The sequence below is a fragment of the Sciurus carolinensis genome, chromosome 13 (assembly GCF_902686445.1).
Source record: "Sciurus carolinensis chromosome 13, mSciCar1.2, whole genome shotgun sequence".
Lineage (NCBI taxonomy): Eukaryota > Metazoa > Chordata > Mammalia > Rodentia > Sciuridae > Sciurus > Sciurus carolinensis.
Genome location: NC_062225.1, coordinates 12,622,011 through 12,643,063, shown reverse-complemented (window position 1 = coordinate 12,643,063; position 21,053 = coordinate 12,622,011). Strand labels below are relative to the sequence as shown.

The window sequence follows — 21,053 nt, the reverse complement described above, 5'->3', positions numbered from 1 at the left end:
GACTCTAGCTGCCCTGCCCGGCTCCGATAAGCCACCTCTATCTGGGCCTGCCCCCCGGGCCGAGCTTTACCCAGTGGGCAGACTCACCCGTGGCTCTATTTCAGTCCGAGTCTCTCAATGCCTCCCCTTCTTAACTCCTGGGTTCTGGAGCGACAGGGGGTGCAGTCTCCCTCTAGGCCGCCATCTTGGATCGCCCCCAGTACCATTTATTAAAGAGACTATCCTTTCCATATTGTGTCCTGTTGGCATCTTTGTTGAAAAATCACTTCACTATAAATGTGTGGGTTCACTTATTGGCTTCCTACCCTGTTCCATTGGTCAATGTATCTTTCGTTTATGCCAGAGCCATGTTGTTTTGATGATTATCACTTTACAGTATGTTTGAAATCCAGGAATGTGCCTTGTTCCTTTTGATCAAGATAGTTTTGGCCATTTGGAGTCTAGTATGACTCTATATGAGTTTTAGGGTTGGTTTTCTATGTTTGTGTGAAAAGCGACATCAGAATTTTGATACACACACATTTAGAAATCTACCTATATTTCCTGTAGGAGACTTAACTTCTGGTAAGGATACACATAGACTAAAAGTGAAGGAATGGAAAAAAGAGATTCCATCCAAATAGAAACCAAAAGAAAGCAAGCAGAGTTTGCTATGCTTATAGCAGACAAAGCAGACTTTAAATTTGTTAGCTCTTATTTCTCCTCATCTATTAATCTTCTCTGTGTTTGGGGAGAATTTAGTCCATTTACATTTATTATATTTATTTATTTTGATTCATTGTACACAAATGGGGTACAACTGTTGTTTCTTTGCTTGTACACGAAGTAGAGTCGCACCATTTGCATAATCATACATGTACATAGGGTAATGATGTTTGTCTCGTTCTGTTATTTTTCCTTCCCTGTCCATTTACATGTAAGGTAATCATTGATAGGTAAGGACAACATTTAAGGTAATCATTGATAGGTAAGGACATGCTACTACTATTTTGAAATTCATTTTCTGGTTCTTTTGTGGGCCTTTTGTTTTGTTCTTCCTCTTTTGCTGTCTTCCTTTGTGTTTTGTTGGTTTCCTGTGGTGTTGTGCTAAGAATTCTTATTTTTTTAGAGTTTGTGTGACCTCTATTGTTTTTGTTTTATGGGTATCACAAAGTTCAACATAAAAATCTTAATTGCTTAACAAACTATTTTAAGCCAATGTCAACCTTAATCACATGCAAAAACTACACTTCCATTCCCTCTCAACCCCCTTTGATGATTTTGATGTCAAAATTTACATTTTTTTGTATTTGTATTCCTTAACAGTTTAGTGAAAGTGGTTTTAGTAGTTTTGTCTTTGAACCTTGATAGTAGAAACAAAATTGCTGTACATATCGCTCTTACAGTATTAGGGCATTCTGAAGATGATCTTGTATTTCATGCTATTGAGATTTTTACTTTCATATTTTTGTGATTAATTAACAGTCTTTCATTTCAGCTTGAAGGACTCCCAGTAGCAGTTGCTGTAAGTAGGCCTGGTGGCAATGACCTCCCTTAGGTTTTCTTTGACTGGAAAAGTTATTTTATTTCTCCTTCATTTCTGAAGGATGGTTTTTCTAGCCAACACAATTCTTGATTGGCAGGTTTTGTTTTGCGTTGTGTTTTTGTTTTTGTTTTTGTTTTGTTTTGTAGTACTTTGAATATGCCATATCATTCTTTCCTGACCTGCAGGGTTTCTGTGGAGGATCCTGCTGATAGCCATGTTGGTACTCTCTGGAATGCAATATGTTTCCCCTTTTGCTGCTTTTAATATTCTTTCCTTATCTTTCTTTTCTGATTTTGAAATCTCTAAATGAACTCCTCCTGGCTTAAGTTTGATTGGAGGCTTCTGAATTTCCTGTAACTGATCGATGTGTTTCCCAGATCTGGGAAACTTTTAGACATTATTTCCTTAAATATATTTTATGAGACTTGAATTATTTTTAGTTAAATTGTATTCTTTATTTCTATTACTTCTATTAGAAATTGTTTCCATTTAATTTTCAAACTTCCAAATTTTTTTCACAAATTGTATTTGAAATGTCATTCATTTTCTATACGTATTTCTTTTCATTTTCTGACCTTGTTAAAGGGGATTGCTCTGAATTATTTCGTACTCATTATATATATCTCCTTTTCTTCAAGGTCCATTATCAGAGCTTTGTTAGTGTCTTTTGGTATTGTCATATTTCCATGATTTTTCATAATCTGTTGCTTTTGGGGGCACTTGACATTTACAGAAAGGGCCTCAGCTTCTGGTCTTTGGTGGTGACTGATCGTTACTATTTAGTCTAGCCTGGGATTCGCGAAGATGGTCTAGCTGACCCTCAGACAAGTAGACCATGGAGCAGGATAATCTAGTAGGGCTGGGCCACTGGCTGTGCTCCAAGGCTGACTGGAACTGCCAGCTGTGGCCCATGGTCTGATGAGACCACTGCCTGCACTCTGGGCAGAAGAGCTGCTGTCTCGGTTCTGTGATTGTCTCTGATCAGGCAAGGTTGCAGGATGTCCTCCCTGGCTGGGAGGTACTGTGGCTTGGCCTCTGTAATTGGTAGGGTTGTGTAAGGGCTAGGTGAGGTCTCTGGGGTTGCTGCTTATCCCCTCAGAGTGCACAGAAGACTTGGCTACAGGGCTCCCAAGGTCAGCCCAAGCAGAATAACTGAGGCTTAGTTGAATAACTGCTCAACTGCTACCCCCTAACCTGGAGAAGGCTCAGGGAGAGTTCTGGGGCCTGGGTGAGTCACTGTGCTTAGAGTTTCTTAATTATTTAAGGGACTGATAAGCCAGAATTAAAGTAAGTTTTCTGTTATTTATTCAAGAAAATTTTCTCCATATTTTCCTAATTTCTAGATACATAATTAAAACATAGCTCTGGCATCAATAGACTCTGTACATAAATGATAATTACATGTAAAAGACAGCATTTTTATGATTTCAGTCAAGCAAATCTTTGACACAATGTGAAATTACAATGAAAGACAGTGGGAGAATCTCTTCTGAGATGGCCTAGGGTACCAAAGTATGGCTTTGGTGACACTTTTGTGACCTCCTATTAGTAGGATTTGTGTCCTGAATAACAGTTCCACTGATGATCCAAGACAATCTCCGTCGTAAGCCAAATTCATTTGCTGCCTTGGTGATGTGGCTGTCAGGTCATTTCTGAGCCCTGTGCTCCAGAGAAATTTTGTACTTAGACTTGCCACTTCTTCTCATTTCCTTTTGGCCTGCTTTGTATAGTAACTGGCATCTGTTTCACATAACTGGCACCGTGTGGACTTGCTGCCTTGGAGAACCGGTGAGCATAGCAAGACTGACTAGACCCCAAAGTTAGAGTGCATGTAAGGAGGGAAGAAGTGCAGATAAATTAGATCATATTTTTGAAACCTGTTCCCAAAGTGTATACATTGACCTATTCAGTTGTTCTCATGGTGAGCATCTCCCACAATCCTGGACAGTTTCCTCACACCTGTTCAAAACATAAATTCACTAGCTGTCTAACCAATACTAAAACAGAGGAACACTTTCCTCCCTTGTTCTGAACAGAATACTGATCCAGGTGACAATTGTTTTGGCTTTGAATAGCCCATCATAAGGTTGAAAGACCCAGCTAACCGACCTTTTTCATAAGAATTGGAATCAAGCCAGGTGCAGCTGTGCGTGCCTGTAATCCCAGTGACTGGTGAGGCTGAGACAGGAGGATCGCAAGTTCAAAGTCAGCCTCAATAACTTAGGGACACCCTGTCTCATAATAAATAAATAAATAAGATTTAAAAGAGCTGGGAGGATGTGGCTCAGTGGTTGATGGCCCCTGGGTTAAATTTCCAGTAACTGCGTCCCCCTTAAAAAAAAGAATTATAATTAATCAGTTTCTGAACCATCTCAATTTTGTGTTCATAGAGCAGACTTTGTAACTAGTGTTTTTGATTTCACATTTAATCCTAATTTGTTGGTTTTAGTTTGTTATTGTATGTGTCAAGGAAATGGAATGCTTATTTTAAAATCCAACACAGTAGCTAGTATTCTCAGATTTGTGAGGGTCATAGATGAAATAGACAAGTATGTGATGTGATCGCTCAAGTCACCAGTAAAAATACTGAGAAAGGCAGCTCCCAGGACAGCATTCTCAATTGTTGGTTCCAGAGGGGTCTCTCCAGTTGCATGTTGTCCATGAATCCACTATTAGGGGGTATTATGACTTAATTAATTAAATAGCACCTGAATGTCCAATCGTTCAGTTTATAAGTATATTTTAATGGGGAGATCATTAAAGTATTTTCCAAAATGATGAAAATACAGTGAACCCACTATGTCCATCTGAGCCTCTGGTCTAAGTATTCAATGAGACAGAAAAATGAGATGATTTTGATGTGATTTTTGTGAGTGAATACAAATTGTCTTATGTTAACCACCACTTCCTTTTGTAAGTAAAAGTAAGCAATCAATTTAATAATCACTCAAGACTTTGGCTAGAGGTTGACAACTGACCCATCATCGATGATTTCCATAATGTTTCATTTTTTCAATTAAAAGATAAATATTAGTATAGAAGGTATAAAGATATAAGTGTAAAGTGGTCATACGATCATGCAGATACACTTAGCACGAAAGAGCATCTTAGGGCACAGAAACAGAAAAACAAAGGGTCCAGTAGAGAATAATGAGCTCTGTGTAAGAGAGTTCTTCATTCTCTAATTAGGATTAGACTGGAGAACAGGCTGCGGGTTGCTCATTGGGACCCTATGGATGTTTTTGAACTTGAGTGGGAATCGAATGAAGGTGGCAGATACCAAATATATTTTCATGGAACCAAAGCAAAGATTGAATGCATTAATCAAAATATATTCACACTATTTACCAAGTTAAAGGAGTAGAAGCGGGTTCAATTAGAGATGGCAGAGAAGTGGTACGTCGAGGTATGGACACGGTGAGTCTCTGGTGAGGATCGTGTAGATGCAGAATCCCGAAGTCCATCATGGAGACCAGGACTAGGCATGTAGATCTTGGGAGTCCTCCCAATCCAGGCAGTGGGAGCTCCGGTAGGAACGCCACTGTGTGGCCCAGTTCCAGGTAGCACGGTCCCTGCAGGGCAGTCAAGTGCATGGTGCTCCCAGGCGCTCAGCGTCTGTGGTCGCACTTGGTGATATTATAGCATAGCAGAATGGTAACGGCCCCTGTCAGTAATGACTTTGCTCTCCTTGATTCACACATACATTTCGCAGTCCTTTTTAGTTTCTTCATTTTGCTTTTTCATGCCTCAGTTCTCTCTAGGTGACACTACCCACACAGGTTCCCACTATGGCTGTTCCTCCTTCCATCTTTTCCTCATGACTGTTTTGCACCTGAGAAAAACAATGTTCCCTGCACACCCACCTCAGCCTCTCTCTCTCCTACCGGGATCACCTGTGATTAACTTATTTGATGAGTTTCTTATCATCCTTGGCGTAAATTTCTTTTCCCTAATTCCTTTGATATTTTCTCTGGGGTCTACCTCATAAAGTCTTAATGGTACACATGGAGCCAGACCAACCTTGACAAAAAATAATAATCGGGTCCACTTTGTCAATACCACTCCCCACAGGGCTCAGCTGAGGTCCTATTTTTAGCTCTGCATTCTCTCTCCATTACTTTCTTCTGCGATGTACTGCACATCTCAACTCTAAGTTCTTTGTTATCACCAAGCTCTCTACCTTTTATCTCTGAACTTCCCTCCATGCCCTTAACCTTGCTTTGAAGTGTTCTTGATCCCTGAAATTACCTGACAAATATTTAACCTGCTCTGTCTTCCTGTCTGTAGCTGCTGCTTGCTCTCTGACTAGTCTGGCCCTCCTCTTACACATTTTGCCAACCTACTGGAGATTTTTTCTTGGCCCACAGGAACCGCACCAGAGACTTGGCAAAGGTTAACCCCAGATTCTCCCAGTCAACAGGCAAAGTGGAAGGGAAAGTCACCAATGAGAACATGAAACTCAGAGTCAGAAAAAACCTTGCTTTAGTATCATTTCTCTTGCTGACCAGCCTCTTTCTTACTTAGCTTTTACTTAAACTCCAGAACCTTGGCTTTCTCATTTATAACATGAAAGATATAGGATCAATGCAAACCAAGTCAGAGAATTCTTTGGAAAATCCTATGTGATAATACTTGAGAAGCAATTTTATAACCTATATAGAAAACAGATTCTTGTATTCTATTATTTTTGATGTTTTTCCCTTTTCTTTAAATTTTAGTTGTAAAAGGTATGCTCCTAGGATTCTGAGTCAGAAATTGGAAGGCCATATATCATAGAAGCATTATTGTGCATGGAAGTCAGGGGCTGCAGGGATATTGGTGCAGTGGTACTTGGTAACTCCACAAGTATTAGTGGAACCCCTACTGTGTCCCAGCCCCTGGGGATAGAGAAGTGATTATTATAGTCATTACTTGAAATTGCAAGAACTTCCCTACTTAGCTGCCAGTGCTTTTTCTAGAACTTTCTCAACATGTGATTCTCCTGCTTGAAAACCTATCTTCCAAGTATACATTAATTTATTTCCACACCCTTTACAATGAGCTTATGATTGCTGTCCCACTTGATATGTACTAGAGAAAGAACAAACACCTCTATGTTCATCGTTCATTGGTCTTTTCCATTTGGGCTTTGCTGCTCACATACATGCTGTGCTTCAAATGTTTGTCAAATGATACATTCAACTGACTGATTCCTTCATATTTTTCAAGGTTCTGCATAGACTTAAGGAAGTGTCCCAGCCTCAGCTACCTAAATGTCCCCTGTGCACTGTGCCTGGTGCCATAGAATGGATCACCACTCAGGGCCTGTATTCTTAGACTGAGAACTTGCTGAGTAAAGGAACCATGTCCATTCACCTGTGTCCACACCAGTTAGAGGTCAAAACATGGAGGCTACTTTCAAAAAATACAGAGAGGGATACATGTAATCACCTACTTAGTACAAATGGCCATGCATGGAAATGGTGGTCCATGCCCACTGCTCTGGGGATAAGAAGAGACCAATTCTGCCAGTGAGCATGTGGTGATTTAGCTCCATGGGAACCACTGCTTGGGAGTGAGCTTGCAGCATACTCAGTGGCAAAATGTGGTGGGAGAGGTTCAAGTGCAGGAATCGGGAAAGAGCATGGTTATTTAGTGAGTGGCCAGTGGGTAGAGGGGAAATAGCAGGGAATGAGACCAGATCAGACCGTGAGGCATTGTAAGCTTTATCTTAAAGACCAAAGGGAGTCACTTACAGATTCTAAGTAGGGAAGAGACAGGTATAATTATATTTTAGTTCTTACTTTACTATGGATGCACTAAGAAGTAATTGTTTCTCAGTTTTCATTCTTTGTGTTATTTATGTAAACCCATTTACCTAATATTTTTAATCTAAAATTTATTGTTTATTGGAGTTCAATTTAAGGAGGAAACTTTACATTTTGCTCTCATTCACAGAAAAATCTATTACAATTTACACACACACACACACACACACACACACTCACAAATGTTTTTTAAAAATTCATTTAGATACCATTCCTTAGGACACCATAAAAGTTTTCTAGAATATTCTCTGGGGAAATACTAGATTTAAACTCTCTTTGTGGGTTGATCAGATTTGCTACTCATCTCTACATATAATGTTCTTATATGTAATGTTAGGAAATGCTTCTTATTCCACATAAGAACCTTATAATACAGTTTTTTGGTTTTTAACACAAGGTCTTATGATCTGTGGGATGTCTTTATTCCAGGTTGAACATCATAATCTCTGGTTCAAATTTATGAAGATTTTCATAGCTGCAATGATTATTATTCAAACTTCTCTAGTTTAAGAAAGGTATTTAATTTTCCTTTCTTTTGCACTAGAATGGAAAACTACTTTCTGCGGAAAAGAGAAGCACAATCCTAGTGAATGAAATCTTTACCTTTCACCAGGGCATGTACGTGTGTGATTATACTCATCCGGATCCTGCTGGCTTGTGTACAATCAGAGCCGTTGTTCAAGTGAGGACCATTGGTGAGTGGAATTTTTCTTACAAGAGTTGAGATCGGAACTCTACTTGATTAAATAAAATTATCTTCATTTGCCTTGGTGATTTTTTTTTCCTCTTTGGAAAATAAAAGGGATAGTCATACACTTGTAAACATTAAGGCTTTGAGTGCGGGCAAGCATCAATTTTCCCATCAACCCCAGATTCCATCCCTCAGGGAAGGCTAAGTTCTGACCCATGCTCAAGATGTCACAGATTGGGTTATTCATTCATTTCTCCCTGATTTGCTCTGGTAAAAAATTTAAAAGCATATTTCTGTGTTATCCACACCCTCCCTGCCCCCGTATAGTCACTATCTTGTGGTTTATATCCTTTACATTTGAACTTTTATGCTTTTGCTGCATATGTATGATTTGTTAAAAACCAGAATATTGCTTTGCGTTATGCAATATTTTTTGTGTCATAAACTCATAGTATTAAACCAAGGTATCATTTGTCCTTCTTCATCAGCAATGCACAGATTCTCATTATTCCCAAATAATATCTGGTATTATCAGACTTTTTGGGTTGGCATCAAGTGATGTTTCCTTAATTTATACTTCCCTGACCAAGAACGAAGTTCAATATCTCATCTTATGTTCACTGCCTTGTTGGAGTTCTTTTTCTGTGGCTCATCTATTTTTGCCCCAACTTTCCCCTTAGGTCATTCTTAATAGATCTGCAAATATCAGCACCACTAAACTATAAGATATAATACATTTTAGCGTGATCTAAGTGGTTAAAACTTAGGATAACCAAGTTGGTCACTAATGCTGTGTACCCAAGATCTTCAGAGCCACTGACTCAGGTCTTAGGAAAGATGTCCATCAATTATTACATCCTCTACTTTTCCTTCAAGTTAAAATGCACATGGAACTCACGAGGACCTAGTTAAACACTCCTGCCAATACCAGGCCCTCCGCCTTTATCTACTTCAGATCTCTACCACTTTATTTTGTAACAAATTGCTCCTTAGAAGAGAAGCTGGAGCCAAGCACAGTGGTTTAGGCGTATAATTCCAGTGACTCAGGAGAATCACAAGTTCGAGGTCAGCCTCAGCAACTTAGCAAGGCCCTCAGCAACTTGGCAAAATCCTATCTCAAAGTAAAAAATAAAAAGGGCTGGAGATGCAGTTCAGTGGGTAAGCACCCCTGAGTTCAATCCCAGGTACCAATAAATAAATAAATAGTGAAAACATGAAGAGAAGTAGGAATGTAAAGATCCTACTTTCACCAATCTCTCCTCCAAGGGATGCGTGCGAGTATTCACTCAGATCTCAATCAGTCCAGTCCTCCACATTCTTCATGCCATAACCTATTTTTCTCCCCCAAAAGACACTTTGCACCTATTTCAATCAAACTTTCTCTCATCGATCCTGTCTTCCTCGTTAACTCATCCATTCTTACTTTCACTCATTCCCATACAAATGCATATGGAAGTTCTAATGTGCGTATGGAAGTTCTAATGTGTGTCAGACTTGGAGATAGGGATGTAAGAAGGAGAACTTGGACACTTTGTCTGACTTCTGAAAATGTATTGTTTTGTGGGACAGGTGGATAGGAAGAAGGAGACCACAATACAGGGTGGAGGGAGGAAGTGGGCAGTAGGCATGCAGGGGGCTCACCAGATCCAGACCTGGGTGAGCAGAGTCCAAGTGAAACCTGAACAATGAGGACAAAAGATTTTAATAAAAATTGGAGAGATGCCATTCCAGGGAGAGAGAGAAGCACATTTGATGGCCAGGAGGTGAAAGAAAGCACCATGTAGTTTTAGAAGAGAAGGGTCAGTGGAGGGGAAGGTCAAGCAGGATTGATCTTACAGTGTTCTGATAAGTCTGGAGTTTATCCAAGAAACAATGGAGAGCCATTGGGGGTATAAGCAGGATGGGGGGTGGTTGCCATGAACAGAAGTGCATTAAAGACTGATCACTGTGCCTGTTAGGTAGACAAGGGATTTCTGAGAGAAGAATGGAGACAGAGAGGAAAGTTAAGAGGTTGCAGTGATTAAACCTAACCCTAATCCTAATGCTAATTGCTGAAGGGGACTCCAGCTAGGCAGTGGCAGTGGGAATGGAGAGAAGTGGATGGATTCCAGAAATATTTAGAAGGCATATCTGAAAGGGTTTAGTGATTGAGAATAAAGAAGAAGAAAAAGAAGTGCCAAGGTCACAAGGGCCAAGCTTTAAGTTGGGCAACTACATGTATTTTCTGTAACCCACTGATGTTGCTCACAAGAGGGAGAGCAGCAGATCTGATTCATGCTCTTAAAAGATGCCTCTGGTTTCTCTCTGAAGAGACTTAGTAGAGGTAATTGAAGTGGTTAGATTTTTAAGTCAATAGAACGTGATGGAACATGATTTTTTATAGAAGAACATGACTTCATGTGGAATATATTTTATGCAAATAGAACATGATTTTATGTAGCAGACAGACAGAAAAGGGAAATTGAGAGCATTGTAATTCTCTGACTAGGATAAGTTGATAAATGATAACGCTAGTTAGGATAAAAGACAGAAGAAGAAGAAAGTCTGAGGAGGATGTTAAATATTAACTTGAAAGGACTTTTAGTCATCCAAGACATGATGAAAAATAGGTATTTGGACACCCCAAAGATGATGTTAGGGTTGAAGACGTGAAAGTGAGATTGGTCAACTTCGCATGATATCTAAAGCCAAGGAACAGGGTGAGATCTAGGGAGGACCTAGATTCCTGGAGTGTTTCCAACACTTAGAGAAGTGGCAGAGAGGAGGAGAGTACCCAAAGGAGTATGAGCACATGCATCGGCAAGGGGCTATCAGTGCAAGAGAAAAGAGAAGAGTAGAAGTGAACTTGGCAATGTAGGAGGGAGAGAACCTTGGGAGCAAAGACCTTTGGTCGGGAAGAGTCCTACAGTGTGGAGGCTACTACCTGAAGACAGCAGCACCCGTGAAAGAAGAGCAGGGCAGCTGGGAGAGGAGTGATATTCCACAGAGGCACAGAGGAGGGGAACCTACAGGACACAGGAGCTAGAGACGGAGGGTGAGGGTGAGAAGAGGGTACAGAGACACGAACTGAGAGGCCTTCTAAGGGGCGTGGCCCACGGCAAGCACTGCCGCCCACCAGTACATATGTCACCCAATGGATTAGGTGGACTTCCGCCAGGGCAGCTTTAATGGAGCAATGAGGGAAGAAATCAGACTGCATGGGAGGTGAGGGACTAGAAAGAAGGGAAGGAAAGAATGCATTAGGCAGGAATATGGTGGGGTATGCTCCTTTCCTCTTCTTTCCTTATGTCAAAGAGACTAGGCATAGATAAATACTGATGAGAAGAAGCCAAGAGAGAGAAAAAGGAGAGAGAGAGAGAGAGAGAGAGAGAGAGAGAGAGAGAGAGAGAGAGAGAGAGAATAAAGATTCAAGGCACATGACATAAATGAGGAAGAAGTTCTGTGAGGATTAAGATGATGTGAAGAGTCAAGGCCATGACATTTCCTTTAGTAGGAGATGGGACACCTTCTGGAGGAAGTTTGACAGTGGGGGCACATTCAAAGGTTTGTGGCAGGAAAATGAAGCATAACATGACTAGCTAAAAGCCAGTCTCTCCTTCATTTTGCAACAAACCCTGAATTTAAGGATGGAGGGGGTGAACTCAGATCTGCTTGGCGGTTTCTCCCTTCTATTGGGTTTTTCAGCCAAAAGGAACCAAAAAGAAATCTTGTGGTAGAAGATACACATGAGGCTTCACGTCTGTAATGGGTGAGCAGCCCTGATGTGGAAGGAAATGTACCGAGGCAGGTGTGGATTACTCAAGGACTAAGGTTTCCATAGTACCTATATTCTGATCACAGTCACTTCAGTGGGCAAGTTTCACATGGACACCTGAGATCCTAGACTTGTGGATTATGGAAACAATTTGGAGAGGGAGCACCAAAACATTGAGACGAAGGTGTTAATGTCATACCTCAACTCTTCAGCAAGCAGGCCTTCAGAGGTCCCAAAGCAAATAAAAATTTCAATGTTCATCTTTTAGTGGAAGACACTAATTTCAAGCCAGATATTCTGGATCCCGTCAAGGACACGCTGGAAGTAGAACTGGGTAAGTTCGTCAATGTTATCACCCTTGAACGACACTGGGCTTTTAGAGCAGGTCTAAATGATAAGGAAAAGAAGATTGAGGTTTTGATTGAAGCAGAATTGGGTGTGAATCTTAATTCAGCTCTGCCTAGTTCTGTGATCCCGCACAGTTTCTAAATCCTCCTAAGTTCCCATACTTACATCTGCTAATAGGCATCATAAACACAACTTGACTGGGCTTCATTGAGTATTATGAGGCAATGGATGATAAATGGATGGTGCATTGACACCATCAATAGTTTAGGTTCTCCTGGGAAGAGGGGGTTGTACATGTGGGTTATGTCCATTAATTTACCACACTGAGTGGCATCAACCCTTACAAATATGGTATTTGGTCTGGTCTTTACAAGAAATGTAGTGGAATTCTACAACTCTTGTGCAAACATATTCCAAAATGGTGTCTTTTGTCGGGCGTACAGGGGAAATTGGCTTCCTCATAGTCTCCTTTCATTTTGTCAAGTTCATTAACATTAATGTCTTTCCACAAAGCCAACGAATTGACACATTTAACACCAAATGGTTTCTTTTTCAATAAAATATGTGCTCTCTTAAATGCTGATGTAAGATTTATCACTATAGAAATGTAAAAAGAGCTACTATGGTGTAATATCACTAGGTGCTCATAGAAGCATGTCCTGATGACAGAAATAGTGAGAGCAATACAGGAAACATTATGAGAATGGAAGGAAGGAGAAAGAAAAAGATTAATTCAAATATAATCAAGTTACATATGATAGGAGTGACTTTTAAAGCATTGTTGGTGGGAAAACTTTAAGATGCAAAAATTAGTTTTCAACTGGAGTCCTTGAACATTTCCTGGTTAAATACTCTTTAAAGCAGAGCATTTCTGGATATTTCTTTTGGAGAAGGTAGAAAGAGGGTAGTCTAATAACAAGCATGTCAATCCTTGGTTCCTTGTTCATAAAAAAAAAAGCTGAGTATCTAAATAATTTTTTCTTTACATGACATGTTACAGAAACTTCATGAATTTCACTTAATAGGCAAACACTGGTTAGTAAAATGTTCTTTACTAATACACTGTGTATTCTGTGTAGTCTACAGTGATGTTAAAGACCATGCTGGTCATGAAAATTCTAATTTCCCTAATGTCCTGCTGAAACCACATGTGACTGTGCTAATCTTCATGTTAAGAACATACTGTTAAATTTTTGAGATATGAGTCGTGCCCACTGAGCAAACACGCAAGGACTTTTGTGTTTCTTAATGAGGTGTGTAAACATCTGGTTATTTCTGGTGCACCTGTTTTTCCTGCCAATCAGGCAGGAATTGTCTTCTAGCCACATCTTCCTCCCTATCAGTGGGCAAAGCTTTCTCACATCCTTCCTTCCTGTTTTCTTGGACTTCATCAGGAAAGCCTTTAACCCTTCACTGCAAAGCACGATTTGGCTCCGAAAGGTACTTTAAACCTGTGATAAAATGGTATATCCAAGATGCTGACCTGGAGTGGGAAGTCCCAAATTCTAAGAAGATAAGGTAAGAAAAACAGTCTTTGCCACCCAGACTCTGCACTGTGACCCTTAGAAATTGCTAAGATAGATGCACAGGTTGATTATACACAGTGGGGCAGCCACTAGCACCACCTAGTGGTGAAAACAGAAACAAAGCCGTGCATTCATACGCTCATTTTAAACCAGAGGCCTTGCAGTTTCTGATGCAGACATAGAATGAACCTGTCGTGCATGACAACATTTGGGTCAGTGAAAGATCCATATGTGGTTTGTCCCATCCAGTGACTTCAGAACTTTAGCTTGTGTTAACGTGGCTCCGATGCTCCCGCAAGGATAGAATCAGCTCAGCTTGTCATTTAGTAATGCATCGCTGTGTGGCGGCGTCACAGTGTTTTGCTTTTGGTGCTGGAGAGCACATCCAGGGCCATCTAGTGTGCTGAGCAAGCACTCTACCACTGAGCAGCACCCCAGACCTTCAAGTGGTTTTAAAGCTCCGTTAGTGCAACAGTTTGAAGAGGCTGCCTTGCATATCAAGGTGTCCAGCAGACGGACAGGCTGGCTCAGGCTGCTGGAGCAGAAGTAGCACATCCAACCAATACAAGAGGAGACCCTGCCACAGCCCATTGTCACCAGTGCTGTGCGTTCAATTTGCCATGAGTTCAGGGATCCAGATTTGCAGAATCATTAACCATTGGGAAAATATCCAGAGGAGAGGACACCATCACGCAGAACTTGACAGAAACAGCACAGAAGATATTTGAAGCAATGTAACCTGGAAGAGGAGACTCAGAAGTGGATTGTCGGTCCAGAAACACCTTCGGGTGAAGTTAGACTGAGTTATTGCTCTCTGGAGCACAAAACCCAGATCAGTGGATAGAATTTACTGGTGAGAGAGTTTGACCAATAGAATGGAAAACTCTAGACATTCAAAGCCATCCAATGCCTCAAAAGTCTAGTCTACATTCTCCTGGCGGGTCAAAATCCCCTCATTTCTCTGAATCTGACCCAAAGTAAGAATCTTCATATTAGTGTTTTCTTCTAATTTTTAAAACATTTCAGCGACCAAATGTAATATCACTTTGAAAAGGACACATCATTACAAAATGTTAAGAATAGATTTTGGTAAGAGCAATAAAATTTAGCCAGAAGTTCTAAGAGCAGAGAAGTCATTGGGTCCCAACTTAGGCTGGCATTGCTTTACAGATCAGAGGAGTGGCATGTGGCAAATAGAACTTCCTTGGCTGTCGCCTATCCTCAGATTTCAATCTGTTTTCCACCTAGTGGCAATGTGAAACCGACCCCCTCACCCCATCTGTAACCTGTGGATAATGACCTCACTTTGCTGAGACTGGGGTTGGGTTCAGTGGTAGAGCACTTGCTAGGCATATGTGAGGCACTGGGTTCGGTTCTCAGCACCGCATATAAATAAATGAATAAAAATAAAGGTCTATCAACATCTAAAAAAATGTTTAAAAAAATAACCTCACTTTGCAAGGTCACAGTAAGGGATGGATGCAGTTGAGGTGACGTGCTTATCACAGTTGGTGGCAAGCAGGAAGCACTCAGTGAATGACAGCTGGTTTAGGAGGCTCATAGCAATGTAGCCTAAAACATCATCCACATCAAAAAGACTTCATAACTCGAAGACGAAAGTGAAGACTGGCAATTTTAGCGGATCCACATTGTGAATAAATGCCCAAACTCACAGCTTCCTCCATGGGGCAGCATGGCACAGAGCCAGGAGCCAGGATGCCCCTTCCCAGCCTGTGACCTGAGGCTGCTCACCCACCTGCCGAGCCCGTCTGTGGTACTGGCCGTCAGGATGCTCATGTTATTACTTTTCACATTATCCTTGAAGTATTGTTATTATCTGTCCTCAGGGGAAATTCTTAAGAGTAAGGAAGGTCAGGTGAATTATACCTTAGAGTAAATGCAGAGCGGAACCAGGAAGTTAGCCTGTCCACCGCCTATTCTTCTGGTGTCTTCTGTTACCCGTGCAACTCTCCTTCTGAAAGCCAAACCGTTGAGTGCTCGCAAGAGTCCTACACCCTGCCGCAGTGTGTCAATGCACGCCCCTGATTGGATGTGGAATTGTCCCTCCTTTCCTAGGCTACAATCCACTGTCAAGGATGAAGTTCTTGAACGTGTTATCTTTTTGAAAAATGTCACTCGGAGTCATCTTAGGAGAAAGTTTGTTTGCTTCGCTCAGAACTCGATTGGGAACACAACCCAGACTGTCCAACTGAGGGAGAAGAAAGGAGGTAAGCCCGTAAGGTCGACCCCAGTGACAGGGAGCTGCTTTTCCTGGAGAACTGTATATAATCTTCCTAGAGAGCAGTAATAATAGGATAGTAATGAATATTTCCAAGATGTCAGACACTATTTTAAGCACTTTACTGTGTTACCCATTAATACCTTGGCCAAAGCCATGACACTAGTAAATGGCAATATTCAAAGCTAGGCCTCTGAACCCACACTCTGTGAGTGAAAAAGGCTGCCACTCACTCACTCGTTCATTCGCTCACTCATTCACTCATTCTGCAAATCCATTCAGGGTGTTCCCTAGGTGGTGGGCATGGTGCTAAGATGAAATTCCCTCTTCTGATGACCTTTCTTGGCTTCCAGAGAACATGCTGGATTCATGTTCTGATGGAGGGAGAACAGAGGAGGAAAGGAGTCATCTTTCTCAGTGTTCCGAATGATATGTGTGTAGCAGAGATGGTAGCCTTTTAAACAGCTAGAGTAGAAATTCCAGGTAAGGAGCTGCAAAATGGTTCCTTCCTCTGACTTCCCTGGTAACCAGGAGAGACACGGCTTCTTCTTCTTTTTTTTTTCCCCTGCACAATATGATTGTGAAAGACAACTTTCAGGTTAAAATCAGCATACTACAGCAACACTGTCACATCAATGTTTATAGCAGCTCAATTCACCATAGACAAGCTTTGGAACCAACCTAGGTGCCCTACAACAGATGAATGGATAAAGAAAAAAAAATATATATATATATATATATATATATATATATATATATGATGGAATATTACTCAGCCATAAAGAAGAATGAAATTATGGCATTTGTCAGTAAATAGATAGAACTGGAGACTATCATGCTGAGCGAAATAAGTCAATCCCCAAAACCAAAGGCTGAATGTTCTCTCTGATATGTGGATGCTGACCCAAAAGTGAGGGTGGGGAGGGGAAGGATAGAAGTTCATTGGATTAGACAAAGGGGAATGAAAGGAAAGAAGAAGGGATGGAAATAGGCAAGACAGTAGAATGAATTAGACATAACTTTCCCATCATTATATATGAATATATGACCAGTGTAACTCCACATCACATACAACCACAAGAACAGAATTGTAATTAGAATAAGTTATACTCCATGTGTGTATAATATGTCAAAATACACTCTACTGTTGTGTATATCTTTTTTGAGGAATATAGGTCAATTTTTATTTATACCATTTATGATATGTCATCCAAATGCCTTGCATTCTATTAAATGCAGGTAGGCATTTATTTATTTATTTGACCATACATATTACTAAAGAGGTTCCTGGGTCAGGGAAAAGATTCCTATACCAATAGGGTATATGTAATCAGTAGGCATAACATTATGCTTTCAACTGAAAACTTAGAATTTTGGAAAATTTATATCTGACAGTTAGATCTCAACCGCTAAACAGTTAAGATTTTTTGGATAAGTTTGGTGGTAATAGACACAAATGTGATTTTAAAAATATTCTACAATAAAATATATCAAGTTTTAGAAGAACCAAATAGCAGTGAAGAAATATTTTCCAAGTGACAAAGTGTGATGGTATAAAACCCCACTGCAAGTGAACGATACACCAGTGGTTTTTAATGCAATTGAGGATGAAGAGTTAATTGGTAATAGTTTCAGATTCCACGTTGCAATTAACCTTTAAGAAACTCTTACTGAGTTTTAAAAAAATTGTTTTAATTAGTTATGCACAAGAGTAGAATTCACTTTGATATATCATACATAGATGGCATGTAATTTTTCGTTCTTCTGGTTGTCCATGATGTAGAATCCCAGGGATTGTAAAGTTATATATGTACATGGGGTAATAACGTAGGTATATCTCAAAAGAACAAAGTTTTTTTAAAAAAAGAAATTCCAGGTAAGGAAAAGCTTTCAAATTTCTTTAAGAAGATGCCCCAGAGAGGTAGTTGATGTCATTTGTTCATTTAGTGAATAGATGACTAGTACCAGCAGGTCCTAAGTGGCCTTGTAGGACCAAGTTCATTCCTGGCCTGTAGTGGGCGCTCTTTAATCACTAGGCAGGCCTGTGGGGCTCTTGTGTCAGGCAGTGGGGGCGGAAGCTTAGATTCGCATCGACATGACAGTCTGTAAAAGCTATGACACTGTGCAGTCAGGACGATGTGAATGGGTTGTGTGCACGTTTGTGGATGAAAAAGTAAACTCGCAGGCCATGAGAGGTTTCTCAGCCCTCCCCAGGGGGGCTGCCCATCCCCCGGGGTTCTCTGGAGTTTATTGCAGATGGTTCCCTGTGGACTGGATTCAAGATATCCCAGATTTAGGGAAAATGCTGCTGCCGATGGCTGTGGCTTTAACGATGGTGCAGGAAACGGTGCGGGCAGGCGCCGGGTGGGCCACACGGGGCTTGGCCCAGGAGCACGGCCTCTTCTGCTCACGGCTCCCGTTCCCCCCAGTGGTGTTCCTGTACATCCTTCTGGGCACTCTCACGGTCCTGGCTGGCACGCTGGCCGCAGCTGCTCTCTTCTACACATACTGGATTGAAATAGTGCTGCTGTGCCGAACCTACCGGAGCAAGGATGAGACTCTCAGGGGTAAGACGGCCCCAACATGCCACCCTGACGTCCCCCTCAGGACCCAGTCAGACAATGACAGACCAAGACTGTGGGAAAATGCCGCCACGACCCACAGGACCTGTTCTCTTGGCACTATCTTAGGGGGGCATTCCAGATGTCCCAGTTCAGGGCACGAGGGACACTCAACGGTTTCCTCCAGGTCTGGTGACCTCACCTCAGGGAAGGCCGTCACCAGGAATCTTGTAGATGATGCTATTGTGGGATTTGAAAACACTCTCTCTGCTAACCAACCTAAGACAATATGGCAAATAACGTCTCTGTGCCTCAGTTTCTTCATCTATAAAATAGAACAGCCATAGTACCTTTAGGGTGGGATACTGGCAGAGCCTGTTAAAACGGGACCAGCAATTACAATAGCACCTTAAGAAGTAGAAAACCCCAGCACACGCTAGCAATTGTTTCTAGAAGGCAGAGTGTTACACATGCCTGTCGTGTGTGTGAGCTGAAGTTCATTATCTTATGAGTCAAGCAGGGAAGGTTAAAGACCTGTGTCCAAAACTGAACCTCCAGAAGATGTTCCAGCTGGTCACCCAGGTGATCCAGCTTAAGGGTCCCATTAGATATTAATTCAGTTAGCCTCGCCTGTGAGATGAAGGGCTTTGTAACAAGGGAAATGTCCCCAGTCGTGGAAAGTTCAATGAAAGAAGTACTATTACTATTAATGAAGTGTCTGTCAATTTACCCATGAGCCAGATAATAATGTTCACTGATGTTTACTTCTTTAGAAGACCTGCATTTGTAGGTTTTTTAAAAATCTAGAACTGGATTCTCACTTTAGAATATTTGCAGTTCTAGTGAATGAGTCTGAGAAGTGGAGAGAGCAAAATCCCTTTCTGCTTGATCTCAGGGGTAATGAAGTATCTCACTGGGAGGCCTCTCCACATTCCAGAAACAACAAACAACCACGAAGGAAATCCGACTCTCTTTAGGCTGATTATTGAGGACATATTCTAGAGATCCAAAAGTTGAAAATGTTTTTGAGACGTATTTTTTAATTAATTTTTTGAATGGGGCAAATTATTTAATCAATGCCTTCATTGTTTCCTTAGGCTATTTCATACTGTTTTGCTGAAGTTTTACCTACCTTACAAATCAAGAGTTTGTGCGTAAGAGTCAATCAATGGGGGCTGGGGATGTAACTCATTTGGTAGAGTGCTTGCCTCTCAAGAACGTAGGCCCTGGGTTCAATCCCCGGCACTGCAAAACTAAAAGAAAAGAAAGAGGCAATCAACTGTGAAACTTCTAAACGTGTCTTTTCTCTTTCTACTTTGCAAAGACCACTTTTTAAGTAAGCAGATCTGGAGGCGGAACCCGTTTTCAAGCACAGTGATGCGGCGCCCTCTGCTGGTCAATCTGATGCTTTCTGCAACATGAATACTTCGAAGCTAAGGCTGAATATTTAAACTACAGTCATAAAATATTACATTTGTGGAGGATCTAGGACGTCAGCGAACCCTCCACTCTCCAGTTTGCTAAGGAAATTTAGTTTCCAGACTATAAAAAAAAAATCCTGGTGTATTGATATTTCACCATGGAAATAGAAGGAATAGGGATAATTATGGTGCGCTACACCTTGAAATTGAGTAGCGCTTACCGGCCAGCCACGCCCCCTAAGCGTCCTCCTTCCCACCTGGGCCACGATTAGCTTCCAGGACCCTGGCTCTTTAGCACCCTCTTGGCTTGACGCTTGTCCCTTCCTTTTATGTTGCTGGCGCTCCCATCCCCTGATGCCTCTTCTTAGATCCACATGGAGCGCGTATACTGCTAAACAGCTTGAGCTACCAACTAATTTTAGTTGTCAATGCTGCTTGGTAGGAGTTGTGAAGTGCTGCAATACAAACCAGGTGCATCCCATTCCTAAACCTGGTGAGTTAGCTTTTGGAATTTTCTAGTTCTTTCAGTTAGTTCTTCAGTGTGCAGTCAATGTACATTTGTGATAACACAGACAACAGAGTCAGATGAGACCTCTAAAATATCCTGAGACAAGTTCTATTGGATTACTTTACCATTTAGAAGCGAGGCCAATGGATACAAACCAGACACCAAGCACATCAGATACATTATCTCATGCAATCCACATCAGCCAGTGGGGAGTTACATCATCCTCTTTTTGCATATGGAAATTTAAATATAAGTACAGTCATCATCATTTAATGACAGATTCACACTCAGAAATGTACCCCTAGGCAATTTTGTCATTGTGCAAATATTGTACAGTGTACTTACATAAAGGTAGAAATTATAGCCTACCATACACCCTGGGTGTCCTCCACTATCTGATATGTGTGTGTGTGTGTGTGTGTGTGTGTGTGTGTGTGTGTGTGTTATAGCCTGTTGCTCCTAGGGTCATGGTGAACAAAACAACATGAGATTAATCAAGCACAAGAGAAAATAATGTAACCAAGAGAATGGGAAAACACTAGGCATGTGTCTGCTGCTGGTATAACACAGCATCATATTTTATAGTAAATTTTTTGTAAGTAGAAGTAGTACTCCAAAATAACTATGAACTTATAGTATGGTGAACCCATTAACCAGTGACATGACTGTGTAC

The 21,053-nt window shown here is 41.1% G+C and overlaps 1 protein-coding gene across 1 annotated transcript in view; it reads left to right on the top strand.

Moving 5' to 3' along the window:
• Nucleotides 1–21,053, top strand: part of Il18rap (interleukin 18 receptor accessory protein) — a 54,736-nt gene that overhangs the window by 16,244 nt on the left and 17,439 nt on the right. The window contains 5 exon segments of the mRNA XM_047523435.1: nucleotides 7,877–8,027; nucleotides 12,046–12,111; nucleotides 13,520–13,643; nucleotides 15,728–15,879; nucleotides 18,320–18,457. Coding sequence (XP_047379391.1) covers nucleotides 7,877–8,027; nucleotides 12,046–12,111; nucleotides 13,520–13,643; nucleotides 15,728–15,879; nucleotides 18,320–18,457 — 631 coding nt within the window.